Source organism: Natator depressus, chromosome 15 (genome assembly GCF_965152275.1).
Source record: "Natator depressus isolate rNatDep1 chromosome 15, rNatDep2.hap1, whole genome shotgun sequence".
Classification (NCBI taxonomy): Eukaryota; Metazoa; Chordata; order Testudines; family Cheloniidae; genus Natator; species Natator depressus.
This window is the reverse complement of record NC_134248.1, coordinates 15,556,834-15,575,623: the sequence shown is the minus strand read 5'-3', so window position 1 is coordinate 15,575,623 and position 18,790 is coordinate 15,556,834. Positions and strand designations below refer to the sequence as shown.

The following is an 18,790-nucleotide window of genomic DNA, read 5'->3' as shown; positions in this document are numbered from 1 at the left end:
AGGCGTCATAAATTTGTGTGTGAGTACGAGAAACTACGATTTTTGAATTTAAAAATAATAAGCTTCTACCACTTGAGCTAAAACACCATGCACATTAGCATGGAGGCAGCAGAAGACTTATAAACCTTTATATGTGGTCTAGACTAGAGAGGGACAAAGACCCACAATGTTAGCATGGATTAAATAGCACATAATTTGGACCCTTCCCTCCAAAAGGTAGCATGGCAAAATGGATGAAACTGGGTTTCTCATATTAGAGAAGTGGGTTTTATTTCCAGTTCTGCTTGCAGTGGCCTTGTCCAACCTCTGTTATCTTACCTGTAAAATGGGTGAATAATAGCGGACTCCCTAAAGTAAGTGACTGAGGCCTTGGTTAATAAGGGCTATGAAGTGCATACAAATATTGAGAACAGTCCATAGAAGAGCTGGAATTAGAACCGATGGACTCTAGGCTTGTAGTCAATGCACCTTCCCTTATCCTATGGGGCAGTGTATGAGGGAAGGACACTCACAGCAGTTACCAGTCCAGAAATTGTTTCCCGCAGATCCTTGTCAAGATGCAGAAATGAGGTTTCAATGGAAACTGTTCTTAGTCACCTAATAGGACCTGCCCCATGTTCCTCTTCCATGCTGATGGAACAATGAGAAGAACATACAAAGCTGAATTAGGGCATCAGCTGGAAGCTCAAGCTGAAAGAATCCATGAGCTAAGAGCATGCAACAAAGAAACGATGGCATACGTCAGAGATACCATGGCTGTCATAAAATAACAGCTGGCAACAAATTCCACACTTTTAGAGAATTGGCTGCTGAGTACCTGAGGCAGGTCCTAAAAGGATTTGACAAAGCTAATTCTATAAACCAAGTCTTTGACACAGATATGATGAGAGTAACTCTGTGAAAACTGTAGAAAGATAGCATGGGACAGGATCTAAGGTTGGATGCAAGAAACACCAGGTGATTGGTGGATGCCCTGTGCCTCCATGGAAAAAGTTTCTAAATGTAGCATCTAACCAATAATCACTTGTAAAATTCCTCTGTGTATATATGGTTAAAAATGAACCTGAGAGCGTATTAGCACACCCAACACAAACACTTCTCCTTACTGGATGCTTTTCCAAAGGTGAAGTAGCAAAGTCCATCACCAGTAGAGGAGCTGAAGAAGCCCAAGACTGGTATAATATTCAAGAGGAAACGGACACAACGATGCTTCTGCATGCTGCATGTGCCAACATGGCTTTTGGGTGTCTTGGTGTCGAAGGGACCACAGTCATTAGGTCACCTGCGACAGATGTTTTGGTCCCTGCTGTTCACCACTTTCCAAAAATTGACCACACAGATAAAGTGGATTGAAGCAGGCACCACTACCAGCACAATTGACAAGCATCTCTTCATACCTGTGCATGCAATTTGTGACACATTCACTCCTGACTTCTGTAACGTCCTTCCTGCTGTACACTCATTAACTACTCCTGGGGGAATTCTGCACCAAAAATATAAAAATTCTGCAAAATTCTGCATATTTTGTCAAAATAACACAATATAATCACACCAGTTTCAATTATTTTGGTAATTTATTTCAAAATACCTGTCAACAAGTTTGTAACAATACAGACAACAAAAGATTCAGGAAATGTTTTTTAACAAATAGATTCCTTACTAGGCATATTAATACAGAACTTGAGTAATAATTCATTTAAACTGCAATACAGAAACTTATTTCCCGCACTCCTCAGAAGCAATGCAAAGGCTTGGAGGAGTCAGGGGTAACAAGGAGCTGAGGGAGAGGGAAGTAATTGCTGGGAGGGAGCTGGGAGGTTGTTGGATGTCGGTAGGAGAAGTATGGAACAGGTGTTTTTTTGCGGGGGCAAGGGGATTTTTAGCAAGTTGGAGAGTCTCCCCCATGCAGACCCTGGCTGACCTCTAGCCTCTCCCAGTCAGTCAGGCACATCTGCTCCGCCTAGTGTGTCCCTGTGCCCCTCGACTCCTGTCCCCATGTGTCCCTGCACCCCCACTCCCATTCAACCCCTGCTCCAGTCTGTCCCCCCCCCACACTAGCCCATCTGAGCCCCCGTCTATGTGACTCCCCAGCAGCCCTGTGTGCCCCGCTCTGTCTGCCCCTCTCCCCATATCCCATGCTTCCTCACCTAGCCCCGCAGGCAGGGTGCTGTGAAGAAAGCAGCCTCAGCTCTCCCCCTTTTGGCTGCTGACCACTATGTCCAGTGAGCGGTGAGCTGGTTGCTTCTGTTCTGGTGCAACAGCAGTGGTTGGTGGTGGTGTCTGCTTCTTGCCTATCTGCCTGTGTAAATTCCAAAAACACTAGAACTTGATCAAATAAACTCATCTTTCCATAAATCAGACCGGACTTTGGAAAGTGTGTTAGCACTTATTAGGAGGCTGGATGCCTCTAGATCTTGCTAACGAGCTTCACAGCCTTTTGCCTATAGGTAACCAATCTGAAGCCAGCTAACTCGGGAACAACTTTTAATTTGTACTAACTAATGGATGTTTGGTTCCTATATGAGATGAGATTGGTGGGTCTCCATTCCATTTCCCACATCACAAACTCATTGTCATGCTTTGTACTAAGTGGCAGACTCAGCAGAGAAGCCAACAGTAAATGGGCTGTGGAGACTGAACTACTCCTATTGGTCACTGAGGAAGTTCTCCTCCAAACCAGAGATGAGCCTGCTGTTACCTTGTAGATAAACTGATGACTTCATACACCATTGCTGATTTTCACCAGAAAGAAACTCACGCCATTTTTAAGTTTAGATATATGCAGATAGCTCCATATATGCAAAATAGCTCATTAAATAATTTGCATAAACATCACACATGAAGCTGCGTGGAACTTGGCAGCAAAACTGTACCTGAACACAGAAACTGGCTGCTATTGCTTAAGAAACCCTGCTTCTAAGGATAAAGCGGAAATTGGCAACATTAAGATAGCTTAAGTAGCAGCAAAGGGGACAGGGGAAGGAAAAGGAGAGAATTGTATCCTGTTTCCTCCATTTTTAAAAAGTGCTTAGTTCAAACTATTGTCCTTTGTGTTTGAAAAAATTACCTTTCACGGGCAATAGTGTCCCCAGGCTGCAGCTTGACTTTGTATCCCACAACTGGTCACTCTGCAGGTTGATAGTTTTTCATGATAAACCATTTCTCTGCTCATGCATACTCTCACATATATACTCCTCAGGAGAAACACATTTTATCTGGTAATTTTATGTAGCACAATATAAAATATTTTGATGCCAGTAATTTCAGCAAAGGAAGAGGTATAACAGCTTATTTCACAATTGTAGATATTATAATTATGCACCAGAATGCCTAACATATTCATTTTATCTAAACAAGGAGGCAACATGACTGCCAATCAAAAAAACTTCTCAGTGTCTGCTTTGGCTGTAACTCTGATTTTCTTATCATGTGTCCATCCTTTGTTTGGGGGCGTGTTGGGGGCAGGGGATGGAGGTTTGAGAGGCAAGCAAAGTGTTGCTGACAATTCGTTTAATAGAATAGGAACTTGTATACCTGAGAGAGTTGCATCAATTTAGCTTAATCAGTTTTTAAACTTGGTTAGTTAAACGGGTACAAACCCCTTTAACTGAAATAAGCATTCAGTGATTTGCACCCGTTTAACTAACACCTTAAGTTAAACCTTTGCAACTTTCTCACGTGGACACGGTCTAAATAGTTTAGTCTCCTAGTTCTCTAATCTTAGAGCCTTGAAGATCCGTTTTTTGTTTAATTTTTTTACAGAAGTTTGTTTGCTGCCAGTGCTTCCCAGAATATATGGGTTATCTCTGAAACTTACGTGAAGTTTGGCAGAGTAAAGGACAGATGCAGCACAGCCCTCTGAAGAAGAGCCACAATTTTTAAAGTACAGCTCATGTGTTTTATGGGACTTGGATCTGGAAAGAATGCAAGTTGGGTGCTATCCTACTGTACTTCAGCTTCGCTGCCTGTAGGATGTTACTGGGATCATGTCAGTATTTCAATAAGAATAAAATAAATAATTAAAAAAAATACCCTGAAACAAATCATCATAACAAACACACATAAACAGCCCTACCCCAAGCAACGTGTTTACCCCAACAACAGAAATATCAGGAACTTCACAAAACCCACTGTGGGCTCTGCTGTTGCTATCATTTTAATGTGAAAGGCACTCAAATACTATGGTGTCGGGTAATAACTCAAATACCTTAGACAGATAAGTCAAGTCCCTCTAGTTTTTCCTTTTGTGTTTTTACATATCATGAAGATACAGTATAACCATTCCACCAATATGGGAAACTGCTCAGATGTCCAAATCTAATACTCTTGGTTAGCGTTTACAGAGTGGTTATGACATAATTGCCCTCCTTTCCACTGGGATGCTGATGATTTTGACATGTGGCAGCATTTTTAGTTTTTAAAAAAGTTCAGATATCTTTCAGTTGCTGCATGAAGTTTTGTTTGACTATATAAATCCTTTGTTACTCTTGTTTGTTTTTGTTGAATTTTGCTGCTTGAATTTCCACTTCCTATTCAGCTTCCTCCAGCTAATCCTTGTTGGTTTCATTGGCCTCATGGGAGGCTGCAAGTTAAAAAAACATTCTCTGCAAAGGTGATTAGAACTGTTTGATAGTATGGTGGAGGAGGGTGGTTTAGTGCTTACAGCAGGGATGCAGGCAGAGCAGTGGCGACTGGGAGCTGTTGGTTTCCCAAATACTGTTTCCAGCTCTGCCAGTGATTTGGGCGACCTTGTGAGAGGATACAAAAACTAGGATTATTGTCTTTGAAAGTAGATGTGTTAGGGGACCTTAATTGAAGTATTTAAGATTGAATTGGTTAGTTCCTAATCTTCTGTATCCTAATGGGGTGCTTTGTTATTGTGGTGATAGAAGCCATATAAATAACTTGATAAGCCTCTGGGTGTTACAGGATTGTATATATTTAAAGCAGGATTTAAATTGAACTAGGTCATATGAACAATAATATTTGTTGTTAAACAAGCTGAAATAGGGGGAAATCAAATCTCTTGCTTCAGGTCATCAGTTTGATAGGAGTCAGAAAGAAGTTATTTCCCAAGCTTTACGTAATTGGCCAGGTGCATTGTGGAGGAGGTTATCTTCCTTTGAAGCATTATGCTACTGCGGAGGCAGGATATGATATGTTCTGGCATGAGAAATCCTATATTCCTGTGAGGTTTTTAATCTGGTAAGCTGTAGTTTCTGTTACGATTTGGATGTTTTATACTTTCTAGTCATCTGTATTTGTTATATGCTGATTAGAACTTTTAGAAGAAGAAAATTGCTACTTGACTAAACAGAACATTTGAGATTTAATTGGCAGTACTGTATTCTCAGGAACATGGGTCCATCTCAGTGTGTGTGTTTTTCTTTCTCTGTGTCCAGGAAAGCCAATATTTTCAGTTGATATTCACCCAGATGGGACCAAGTTTGCAACTGGAGGACAAGGTATGTTTGCACACTAATGGACGAAGGAGTTCTGGGCCATAATAATCTCATGCCCTCACCACATTTTTCTCATTTTATCCATTTCTTTTAAGCTCATCATTTAGGAAAATTATCTATTCCCTGGAGATATAAGACCCTGAACATGCATATGTAAAAATGCTGCAGTGGATAAACTAGACTTTTACGCTTACGGTGGCAAGTTCATGCTTACTGATGTGGCCATATGCTTGTTCTCTTGGACATCAGTGGAGAATAGCAGTTGTAGTAATTGTATTGTGTCCATTGTTCCCTCTAAGCTGTGCGCGTGTGCGCGTGCACACAGATCCTAAACCCCGCACACACGGCGAAACACCAGGCACACAAAAATTTGCACAGAAGCACAACAGTTTGCACAGAAGAAATTTTTTGTACACAGGGCCTGTCAAAAATTAGAGGGAACATTGATTGTGTCTGCTGCTACTAATATTGGTATTTAATTTCCCAAAATTACTTGGCAGAAATCTTGTTTAGACAAAGGTAAAACATGCAGTTTGGCCTTTTATATTGGTAGCTGGTGGAAATTGGGATTAAACGTTTTAATAAAATTATATATATATTTGTACACAACATAAATATTTTGTATATTAATATACACAAATAGAATTTAGTAGTGTTAGGGTTCAGTTTCAATTATTGAGTAATAAAACCTCAGGTAACTTGGCTCAATTAGAGTTTATTAATCAAAGATAGATCAGCGCAATACACAAAGGCAAGGGTTAATATCTCATAAGTCTGGATAGAAGCTCCACAGAGTCTTCAAACCTGCTCTGAAATCATGGGCTGACTTCTGCTTTATTTATATCCCAGAGGGTTATGACTTTCACAATATTACCTAAGACTTACTCACTAGTTCTTGTCAGTTTTGAACACAGTTTTCCAGAAGTCACCAAAACTTATAGGCATCTTATACTAGCTATACCTGGGTACAGGATGCATGCTGGGTAGGTATCAACAAGAGTTTATTTTTAATTTTTAATCAACAAGAGTTCATTTTAATCACTCTGATATATTTCCATACTACCTATCCTTAGCATTCTGTACCTTAGCACGTTTTGTCCCTTAGTACCAAGAAGAGGCTTGGCTTAAGTACAAAGGATGCTGGAAGTATGGATCGTACATTTTGTCGTAGCATAATTATACAGGCTTTTGAGAAAAGCTTAACATTAATACACTTCATAGTTATGCAAAACATTAATACAATATATGATATTAAGTATAATCTTGGTGTTCTGTATAAAACTGATATTGTATATAATACTGGCTAACAATAGTTTAAATGCCCCCTTTCCTTGAACTTAAATTTAATTTTTGTGTACATGACAACTCACAGTCAAAATATTACTTTTATATACAGTATGACTTTTACTATTTCTGAAAAATTACATGTGATCATCTTAATAGCTTTGTGGTAAATGAAAGAAAAGAATGTGAACTCTAAAAGTATATCTTTGTGTTAAAGATTTCTAGGGCACCTATTGCTGCAGTATCAGAGAGCCAGTATTTTCTATGAAATTGAAAACAAGTTCAGACAAATTTTTGTTCTCTATAAAATATTGATTTCTTCTTTGTCTTCAGGACAGGATTCTGGGAAGGTGGTGATCTGGAGTATGGCTCCCGTCCTCAAAGAGGAAGATGAAAAGAATGAAAATATTCCCAAGATGCTTTGTCAGATGGACAATCACTTAGGTAACATAGAAGCGTTCTCTGTAGACTTTGAGCCTTGGCAAATTACCTGTTAGTACGTCTGTCTGTAATGAAAAAATATAAGTCTCTGTTCAGCAGTAAAGAATATGTGATGTTCTGCAGAGGGTCTCAGACCTCAGCTACATGCCTTTTTTAGATGTTCAGCAGAAAACCTTGTCAAGTTATAGAATATGTTTTGGACAGTTCTTCAGATACATCTGGAAATCCCTTGCATATGAGTCTCTTCCATCTAATTTGGTGGGGCCAAAAAATAACTTGTAGATCATTTTTGAAAACCAGTTGGATTACAGAGAAGGGCAGGAGAAGGAATTAAGATAGAAGAGATGCCATATAAAATATATTGTACCATGCATGCAAAATGTTTGAAATGAGCTCATCTGAATAATATGCTCCTTGATTTTCTTGAAAATATAGTGTTTCCAGGTGCATTTGTAATTTAATCCAATTTCATTTATCACAAACAATTTCCTTAGTCAGACAACTGCTACTTTTTCCCCTTTAAACCATATTTTTGTTAAATGTTTTTTAGACAGAATAGGTTGTTGTTGAAACTTAGATAAGTTATTCAACTGGTATTGAAAGATAAGTGCCAATCCATTTATCTGAAGCAGATAGAGTAACTGCTTTGAGTGGAGTGAGCATATTTAACAAATTCCAAGCATCTCCTGCCAAACTCTGCTTAAAATGAAATCTGCTCTCATTATGGAACCGTGGGGGTTTTTTTTGGCTTTTCATCTTATAAACTTTTTTTTTTTTCATTTTCCAGCCTGTGTGAACTGTGTGCGGTGGTCAAACAATGGGGTTTATTTGGCTTCAGGGGGCGATGACAAACTGATCATGGTGTGGAAACGAGCTGCGTAAGCATGTTTTTCCTTTTCAACTTGTATTTTAATTTTAACAGTTATCTCTGTCTATTTTCACAATATTTCCCCCAGTGCTAGCTCCTTGCCTTAAGAGCATGCAGGGAGGAAGTCACAGTTGCAGATCAATAACATTGGAAGTTTGTTCTGATAACCTGTGTCTTGAACAGTAGTCTGTTTCCATTAGTGTGTTCTCTTTTCTGGGTAGGAGGTGAGCCATTTTCTCCCTGGGTTTGGAGACAGCTTCACTATTATACTCTTCAAAGAGATATTTTACGTTTTATCATTATCAACTTGCTTTAGGAAGCATAGTAGTATAGAGTATATTTATGTAGCTTTTACAGGTATTATAAGTTTCACTTTCATATAAAACAGTATAGCTATTTTCGTCTCATTCCCCGTTGTGATAATATCTGAGCAGAAAGTAGACTTGTACAGCTATACTATATTCTAAAACAAACAGTTAATGAGTAACTTGTTGAGGTGGTTTCTGTGAATAACTCTTCTGGTCCTTTTTTAACTAGGTACATTGGACCTAGCACTGTGTTTGGTTCCAGTAGTAAACTTGCTAATGTAGAACAGTGGCGATGTGTTTCAATCCTCAGAAGCCATTCAGGGGGTAAGTGAAAAGGTGTAGAATAAATCTGAAGAGAGTATATTGAAAAATATTTTGTATACATTAACATGATATTTTTCTTGTTCACAATATAATCAGTTGGTCATAGAACTCCTCACTACACAGCAGATCACTAACTATTAAAACTGGTTATGAGGAAATAGCATCAAGTGTCAGGAGCCTTAAAAGGGGGGAGAAGAAGATGGCTTTTATTTAAGGGAGGCAATGTGTCTAATGGCTAGAACAGGGGACTGGGTGTCAGGATTCCTGGATGCTGTTCCTGACTTTACCATTGTGCTCTGTGATGATGAGCACATAACTTAACTTCTGCAAGGCTGTGTGCTCAACTGTAAAATGTGGATAATACTTTTTTATTGTTAGTATTATCTTAAACAGTGTCTTCTGTTTACTATCTTATTATAGTGGAATGATGTTATTTTGACATGAATTATAAAAAGTTGGTTATAAAAAATGACAAGCATGTGTTAATTTTGTAGTTGTCCGAAGGGGCTGTGTGGTTTCCATCAGTGTTTCACAGTGGACTGTGGTAGTGAGATATTTTTTTCCATCTGGGTTGGAATAATATTGTGTTGTGGTATCTCCTGCTGCTGCTTCACTAAGTGCAAATCAAGTCCTTTGGACAGAGGAGATTCTGGTTCCTGTAAACACCCTGGCCATCACGTTTCTATATCTCTCTATCTTAGGTACTTATACAGCCTCCCATTAAGCCATATAATTGCAAGTGCCTCCCAATCTTTAATGTACTGATCCTCACAACACCCTTGTGAGGTAGGGACGTGCTATAATTTCAATTTTTAATAGGTGGGGAACTGAGGCAGAGAGTATGTGACTTGCCCAGGGTCACACAGGAAGTCTGTGGTGGAGTAGGGACTGGAACCCAGATCTTCCAAATCCTGGGCTAATGCCCTAACCGTTGGACTATCCTTCCTGTCTGCATAAAAGCTTTGAAGTAGAAGCAGAAAAACTTGCAAGTAATGAATGTCTGCAGTTAGTTTCCCTAAGATTTTAGGGCAGGGTGCACAAGCTATCAAATAGAGGTCTTGATAACTAGTCCTGTGCCTTAACCACAAGACCACCTTTCCTCCCCTTCAGTATGTTGTGACCAATTTTGAAATAATAACAAATACAACTTTGTCTTTAAAGGATTTGGAGGCTTGTAGTGAAATATGGGGGAAAGGAGATATGAGTGTTCTAGGGCTACCAGCCTTTAGTGTTCTTGTGGAAATGCTGGCAGCCCAGCTGGGACACACTAACAGTATGTAGAAGGATCTCAGCATCCATGGCACACCGCATGGGTTGCAACCTGGCACATTTTCTCAGATGGCAGTAAAGCTGCTTCTAAGTCTCTGTTTTCCTTTTGGGTCCCATATTAAAGATGACACAAAGATTAGAGGAAACTGGAAAAACAGAATTTCAATAAAGGAAAATCACCAGAATGGGAAATCTGATTCTGTATTTATTGCTTTTTGTCAAAAACAAAATAAAAATGTATTTTATCAATTGCCAGATGGTAACAGAGCTACATATAATATAACTTGATTGTGCTTATTTAAATGATCTGTCCTAAAGTTAAAAAATAAGCCTTGACTAAAGAATACCTTGAGGGGAATGGAACAATAAAAAATGGTTCTGCAGGTAAAATAGCTTATGGTTTTTATTAACCATCTTGTAATCGGATATTAAATATGGAAATAATATAAATAGTTTGTTGTGATATAAGGGAATATTAGTTTGTGACTTAGCACAGCTCCTTCTGCGTGTGGCTCAGTCAAAGGAAGGCTTCCTTTTCACTCCCTTGGTTCATTTGCTTTATATGGACCATAGTGATGATAGTTTTACTTTTGAGTCTCAAATTAGATAGTGTTCATGTAACATGCATAGCAAGTTCATCTCTGAAACAGGGGCTGCACTAATTGGTGAAATCAGTTAAATCTATTTGGCCATCAATTTGCAGCTCAAGTGCAATTTTTCATATAGATAGGACTTTTTTTTTTAATAGATGTCATGGATGTGGCATGGTCTCCTCATGATGCCTGGCTGGCCTCCTGCAGTGTGGATAACACCGTTGTCATCTGGAATGCTGTCAAATTCCCAGGTGGGAACTTTTTTAATTCAGATATGTATATACAAATATAATTATCAGTGACAAAAACGGACTGCTTTTTGTGTCAGTGTCTTTCATTGACTATGAACAGGTAGGGTGTATTTTAGAGCAGGCATCCTGCCCTTACTATAGTGACTAATACCTTGGAATCTGCTCAGCTGTTGAAAATGAGAAGTGGATCACACCACCACTATAAAGAGCGGTTATGTTCAGATTGTGCTGCTGATTTTGCATAAACATCACCGTTACTAGTATTTTCCCTTTTGGCTTGTTTTTAAAACATACATATATATATCTCTTTCAAATCCTGAAGATGTTCTAAGAATTCCTTCTTTTCCTATTTTCTGCTTTTGTGCCTGTTCCACGTAGCAGCTACCATCTTTGGAAGCCCATCAAAGCCTCACTTTTAAATGGCTAGAAGAGTTGACATGAGGTGATACCCTCCCAAGCTAAAAATGCTGTTATACAGTGCTCCCAGCCTCTCCTTAAACAATCTGAGAGGCAAGAGATCAGGAGTGGCAGTTGAACACTGTCCAACAGGGTGGTATAGATACCATTGTCCCTAGGTTAGTGGGCCTGTCATGCTTAAACAGTATTTAATATGTAACCTGGACATAAATCATGTACACAAATGCACCACGTTGAAGCTGTTGTGATGGTTAGTGAGAACAGAGGGAGGAATAAGTGCATATTTTAACTAGGTTCCAATTAAACTGCTGTTTACTTTCCAGTGCTTGACAAAAGTTTCATAATAAACTGGTCTTTGCTGGTCTGGATCTATTTATCTCTTGCACAATGACTTCCATTCATTATGCTGTCAGAATACCCTTTTTATTTCTTGCTTCATTTGTACAAGAAGCTTAATTTGAACACAGGTTGAGCTTGATTGGTACATTGGTGTTTGACCATCCAACAAAAATATCAGGCTGCATTTAATATGGTGCTTCAGAAGGACCCTAGAAATCTCCACTAGACTTTTTGTCTATAGTTAAATAACCTTTTTAAGGGAATGGTAGCATCCAAGTGTTATCTCTTAACTTTTTGCTGTACGCAGAAATTCTTGCCACTCTGAAGGGACACTCTGGCTTGGTGAAGGGATTGACCTGGGATCCTGTTGGGAAATATATAGCCTCTCAGGCTGATGATCGAAGCTTGAAGGTGTGGCGGACCATGGACTGGCAGTTAGAAACCAGCATCACAAAACCATTTGATGAGGTATCTGACATGTGTTAAGGAGCACGTGGTGAACAAATTAAAAAACAGTTATAATACTTCTGCTCTCAAAGCCCTGTACAAACATTAGCTAATTAAACAGGACTGAAATGCTTACAGTGTGGTTTGTGCCTGCTCTTATCCCACTTGGAGTTCCCAACTGTACAAGCAGAGCTGGCACTAGGCATAAGCAAACTAAGCAATTGCTTAGGGCCCTGAGCAGCTCAAGGGGCCCCCCTATTTGCTTTTTATTTTGTGGTGTGTATATGCGTGTGTGTGCGTGTATGCAAAAATATTCCTGCATATGGCCCCTAATGGGCTAGTACCACCTATGTGTACAAGTTAGCTCTCTGCTTCTCCTGTGACTTTCTGTCCAAAAAGGGGGTTTCAACTATTTGTGAACATAAAATAACTGAGTTCAGACCATATGAACAAACCTTTGTGAATAGCGTGTCTTAACCCAAATAATTGCTTCTGCCCTCCCATATCCCTGTAAAGAGGCACATTATGCCACAGCTGCAAGGGCTGGATAGAGCTGCCTGTGGAGCATATCAATCCTACTCCCCTGTTTGCAGCAGGTATCTTCCCTCTGGCAGGATACCTTCCCTCTGCCCATATAGGAGTAGATAAATAAATAAACAAAACTTAGTCCTTGTATTTGTTAAAGTCCTAGCTTTGAAGAGCAATATTTGCACCTTACCAGCACTAAGCATTTTATAATATGATTGCCAAGGGCATTGTGTTGTGGCTTGGTGTGTTGTTTTAGGGGTTGGAGGGTGGGAAGTGTCTCCAGGCAATTGAGATAAAGCCAACAATAGGCGAGGGTGCTGTTTCCCAGTTTTTCATTGCACTGATGCCTTTGTAGTTTTAATTTTAATAGGGTTCACATGCAAAATACTGTAGTCTTAGCTTTATCAAATATTTTTTGAAGATTAATCACAGTCAGTGATCTTTCCAGGTGCTAATAGCTTTATGAATTGCAGACGTAGTAAGTTTGTCTATTAGCCTCTGAGCAGGATGCAAATGTAGTACAGTGACTTTGACTAGACTTGCATATCTGCTGTAAAAACATGAAGGCAAGTAAGTGCCTCCCCTTTCTTCCCCCTGCACCAAAATCTGTTTTGTTTGCCTGGTTACTTTACTTTGGCTAGAAGGCAATCAGACCTCTCCGGGTCTGGGGCTAATGAGTAGATTGTTTTGCAGTAAGTTTGTAGTGATGTGGCTAGCAATGTTCTTCATAGTCACTCGTTTGCATTCATTCTTCATTGCACTCATTTAGAGTCTGTGAGGTAGTGCGTTTGCAAACTTGGGTCTCATAATTTGCAACTGATGTGTTGCAGCCATGTCACTAACCAGGATGATGAATATTTGGTGTACAGTATTTTATAGAATTCTGCATTCTTGCAGAATATAAAGAGTGGTATTTTCAGGTGTTCTTTCCATGTAAAAAATTGTCCTGGAGAGCATCTTTTCAATATCGGTCATTCTCCATTTTTGCATCTTTTCTGACAATAACCAGATACTCTTATTCACTCTCTAGCTCCTAGGTTACAGCTTCAGAACTTAGATTGGACCAACAATGTAGATAGGGATGAAGCTCTGAGAATTTAGTGTACTGAAATGTTACTGCTGAAATTGTGTTATACTCCTGAAAGAAACAAGAAATCACTCGTACAGTTTGTAAAATCTAACTTTCCTTTTTCTGCACCCTCAAAAGTTGTCATAAATGACTCTGATCAATGAATCTAGACCCCTTTAAAGGCCTAATGTGTTTTTTTTTTTTTTTTTCTTCTCAGTGTGGAGGGACAACACATGTTCTGCGTCTCAGCTGGTCGCCTGATGGACACTATCTGGTTTCTGCTCATGCCATGAATAATTCTGGACCTACTGCTCAGATCATTGAGAGAGATGGATGGAAAACCAACATGGATTTTGTAGGGCACCGCAAGGCAGTGACAGTCGTGGTGAGTAAATTTAAAGGGTAACGTCTCCTTAAAGTATAGCTTTGAGAAAATATGCTCTCTTGATATTTTATGCGCAACAGAGGGAAACAGCTGATATAGGTAGATGTAAATATGATAAAAGTTATTAATTGATACATGGATGTTTAAAAATCTGTCAGTTGAAGGTAAGTGTAGACTTTCACCTGTACAATTTTTTTATTTCATGGATTTGGAAGCAGGTCTGCTGACAGCAATTCTGGGCCCCAGGGCAGAACAGTCAATGGGCCCCCTAACAAGGGATAGCATGGAGCAGGACCACATGCGGCGGCTGGTGCACGCATGCACGCACCAGCCGCACGGACGCGGTCCACCTGACATTTGGGCGGTGCTGCGCCTGCGCTGGCTGGTGCCCAGTGAGCTGCCAGCTGTGCTCCTGGGCGCGCTTTTCCGGCCAGGGCCGGATCAACCTTTTGTGGGCCCGGCACCAAACATATTTGTGGGTCCCCCATGGGGGCAATGGAACATGGCAGGGGGAGGTCAGTACCTGGAGCGAGGGGCTGGCCAGGGGCAATGGGGCAGGGCATGGCATGGCGGGGCCAGCCCCACTCCACCCAGCCCAGTGCGAGGGCACTGTTTACAAACCAGCAGCTGCCAGACGCACACTAGCCCACCTGTATGTCCCTTCCCTAGGGGCCACGCCACACAGCCTCCCCACCCCCGACTTGAACTTAAAACAACTGCTTCCTATTAGGTCTTTGCACTATCTATATTTTCCAGAGGAAGATCTGCAGGTCTTGGTTTCATACACTTGCACCTCAATGACATTAATAATGTCGCTTAGTTAATAACACCACCTCACTTACCCTGAGTGAGGGACAACACATAGTTGTGCTTCCTCTTAGTCATATCGGGTACTGAATTGTGACTCAATCACTATTTGGTCTCTTCCTCCCCTCCCTCTTGCTCCCTAGGGGGAGTAAGCTGCACAAGCCCTTTTTCCGGTACAACTTACTTTCCCCAAACCTGCTGTCTTCCCTGTACCCCCCTTCCTCTCTCTCCATGTGCAGAATTGTAAGGTGATGCCTTTCTCATCTCTTACTTCTCACTGTGGGCACAATGTAGGCAGCTCACAACTGAGCTCTTAGAAAAGGGCTGCCCACATAAAGAAGTGGAACTTCAACACTCCCCACGTATCCTTTGCTGACTTCAGGTACAGCCTCGGACCCAATTCTATTAACATTTATTCTTATTAGTACAATTGCTGGAAAGCAGAAACAGGAAAGAACTGACAATTGCCATCTCTTCCTCATCACCTCTCTTCTAGTTTCATATTTAACACCTTCCTCCCCCACCCAAAGAAAAGGTAGAGAGGCTAGAACTAATCCGTTTCCCTCATGCCTGCATTCTTTACTCAGGGCCAAATCTCCTTTGAAATCAATGCGACTTGTCATGGAACCTGTTTCTCCCTGTAGCTTCTGCTGGAGCTCTGGGGCTTCCCCACCCAGCATGGCTTCTACTGGGGCTCAGGGCTTCCCTCCACCCCTCCCCGCAGCACCTGCCTGGGCCAGGTCTTTCTCCCACTTGCCCATCCGTCTGCCCGGCATGGCTTCTGTCAGGGCACCCAGGTGAGCTCGGTTCCAAACAGGCTGATGTTCACATCACAAAACCAATACAATGTGGTATTCCTGTTGGTGCATTTGTCAGAGATGTCAAAGACTGAGTTGACTATGGAGACAAAAACACTCTGACCCATAGAAGGTGTCCTTCCAGCTCAAGGCTGAGACACATTGGGTAGGCAGTATGAGGAAACCTGCATTGCTTTTGTCTGTGCTGAACGTGTGATGCGGGCTAGAGAGGTTAGCCTGACATCATTTGTGAGCATTAAATTAACTTAAAAAACTCCAAATACCTCCTACAAATAATTCATTGATTGTAATATGTTTGGCTTGTTTTTTTTCTGCCTTTCAGAAATTCAATCCAAAAATCTTTAAAAAGAAACAAAAGAATGGGAGCTCCACCAAGCCAAGCTGTCCCTATTGCTGCTGTGCTGTCGGCAGTAAGGATCGGTCCCTCTCTGTTTGGGTAAGTTTCCTTTGTTGCTTTCATTGGCTGACGTGATCACTTGGACAACTAAAGGACTTAGCACAGAGATCAGGTGTACAGAATTAGGATCTTACATTTAGATAGAGTTTTTATTGGCCACTCTGCCTGTTGTCAGGGGATTGTAGGAAAATACTGCACTGGAATAAGTTTGTTTTCATTATCCTGAATTGTTTTAGAAATAAGCACTGAAATGTTTTTAAAAATTATAGGAAAAGTTGATTATATCTTTAGCCACAATTTCTAGTATATTCAGGTAAATCTCCCGTTGATTTTTGTAATTTACGTTTGAAGTGATTTATTCTCGATCAAGTTTTGGGGACTGAGGTCTCTGCTGATGTTTGGGCCAGAACAGGGTAGGCAGTACAGTGTCCCAGAAGAAACTAGGTTGTGGATAAAAGAAAAGGAGTACTTGTGGCACCTTAGAGACTAACAAATCTATGCTATCTCTCCCTCTGTGAAACTAACTCGGGAAGCAAAGGGCCTAGGGAATCCAGTTCCAAGGGCTAATGGTACATGAGGGACTAAGAGAATCAGTGATAGAATATGCTGCTGTTGTCAGAGAAGAGGAGCTGGTGCCCAAATTGAGACCCACAGAGCCTGATTTGCAGAAGTTCTGAGCACTTAACAGCTGCAACTGAAGTCAATGGGAGCTGTGCTTTGAACATATAAAGTGCTGTAATAATGCCCCCCATCTGTAAAATTGAAAATATGAATACCAGCTCACCCTAGAGATGTATCCTGAAGATAAATCTGCTAATGATTGTGAACTACTCAGATGCTATGGTGATAAGTGCCATAAAAATGAGGAAATTAATAATAATAATAATTTTTTGTCTTCAGAGCAGGGTTTGAGTACTAAGCAGTAAATAAGCATGGGGCCTCATTGAATGATGAGGTTGAAAAGGAGTATTGAATAGCCTTCCTCCTATCCCATATTCAGCATACCCTACCATGGAATCTGGCTTCCCCTGAGCTTGCTCTGCAGAATGCAAGGAACATAGTTAGCACAGCCTAGCTGCTGCTGCATTGACTGATCCCCTGCCTGCTTTGTACTGGCCTCAGTCTCCAGCTTCTGCTTTCAGCCAGGAAATAGAGGCAGGGTAGAAAGAACTTTAAAAAAAAAAAAAGAAAAGAAAAGAAAAAAAAATCCAAGTCTTCAAACATCTGGTTTGACTTTTATTCTAAAGTCTAAAGTAAAATTATATTTTCAAACTGTGGCTGAGGATAAAAATGGTTATTCCTCCACTTTAATGTAAGATTGACTGGTTTGGAAGCTGTAATAAGGCAGCGAATCGGCTTAAACAAAGTGTATGGGTTCATAATGAGGGACATATGCCAGAACATGCCAGTTGCTACCTGTAATTCCCTGTTTCCTTTCTAAGCAGCCTAAGTGTGATATTTATCCATCAATCACTTAAGTGCATAACACTAAATCTTTCTGGCAAAAATACCAAATAACCGGTGTTTTGTTAATCAAAGTGTCACTTAAGTATGTCCCATTATAGCTCCTAATGGGCCTTGCAGAGATTGGGATCTCGTGCTAGGCACAGCAAAGACACATAGTAAGAGAGAGTGCTTGCCCTGAAGACCTTACAGTCTGAATAGACAAGACCGATAGATGGTGGGAGGGGAAACAGAAACAAAAAGGTGAAATAACTCGCTTGGGGTCACGCAGCAGGTCTGTGGTAGATCCAAAATAGAACCCAGCTCTACTGAATCCCAGGTAACCTCATTATCCACTAAACCATACTACCTTCTCCTACTGTAGCTTCTGTTAGAGCGAGGTATCTGGGATGCTAAGTATACTGGCTGAGAATTAGAGGTACTGCACCTCTTTGTTTTGGAACAAGTTATGGGAAATTCTTTTGCTTTTTCAGTTCTTTATTGTCTTATCAAGTTGATCCATAAATACAGGGTTGGCTGCCCCTCTTTAGGAACAATTGGTAGTTTCCCTTTGTTGTTGACTGGCTTTCCTTACTTACACATTGATAGTCTGAAAGTGAGCGCATTACCCTGATCTATGTTCTGCCTTTCTCTTATGTTGCCAATGAGCAACCTCCTTATCTCAGTTAAGGTTGGAACAGAAGTTCTCTCCAGGGTCTGGAATTACTTTGAATTGGTAGAGAGCTCTACATCTGCAACAGAGAGAGGGCTACTTTGGTCAGAAGATTTAAAAGTGGGGCTTGAATGTCATACAAACTTTTGAGGGAATGGGTTGTGCTCTATAGAGAAATGACTAACTCCAGGTATACTCCAGATCTTACATCATCAGGCATACAGATAGCATTCCTGCAGGAGGTAAGATTTGGTAAATGCTATTAGATTCTGGAAGAGGATGGGATTATGTGGTTGTGTATAATATTCCTAAATTTCTGTCTCCTGTATTTTTCCATTTTAAGCTCACATGTCTGAAACGACCTTTAGTTGTCATACATGAGCTGTTTGACAAGTCTATCATGGACATCTCATGGTAAGATGGCTTTCTCTTTTGTATAAAAGCTAAAACAAAATATTGTCTACTTCTGTACCTATCTGTTCAGTGGAAGTTTTTATTCTAGTACATTGCAACACTGCTCACATTTTGAGCATAATTTGAGCACCACATCAGTGTGACCTGAAGTTTTTGAAGTTGCAGCAATATCTTTGATAACTCCATTAGTTTTGACTCAACTCTATTATTCCATGTACCAAATAGGCCCTTAGTGTCTCTAGATGAGATGAAA

At 40.5% G+C, this 18,790-nt stretch overlaps 1 protein-coding gene across 1 annotated transcript in view; it reads left to right on the top strand.

Moving 5' to 3' along the window:
• Nucleotides 1–18,790, top strand: part of HIRA (histone cell cycle regulator) — a 56,001-nt gene that overhangs the window by 9,135 nt on the left and 28,076 nt on the right. Inside the window, exons 2-10 of the mRNA XM_074972876.1 lie at nt 5,403–5,465; nt 7,080–7,190; nt 7,975–8,065; nt 8,593–8,687; nt 10,705–10,800; nt 11,864–12,024; nt 13,818–13,985; nt 15,933–16,046; nt 18,467–18,537. Coding sequence (XP_074828977.1) covers nt 5,403–5,465; nt 7,080–7,190; nt 7,975–8,065; nt 8,593–8,687; nt 10,705–10,800; nt 11,864–12,024; nt 13,818–13,985; nt 15,933–16,046; nt 18,467–18,537 — 970 coding nt within the window. The remainder of the gene's footprint in view (nt 1–5,402; nt 5,466–7,079; nt 7,191–7,974; nt 8,066–8,592; nt 8,688–10,704; nt 10,801–11,863; nt 12,025–13,817; nt 13,986–15,932; nt 16,047–18,466; nt 18,538–18,790) is intronic.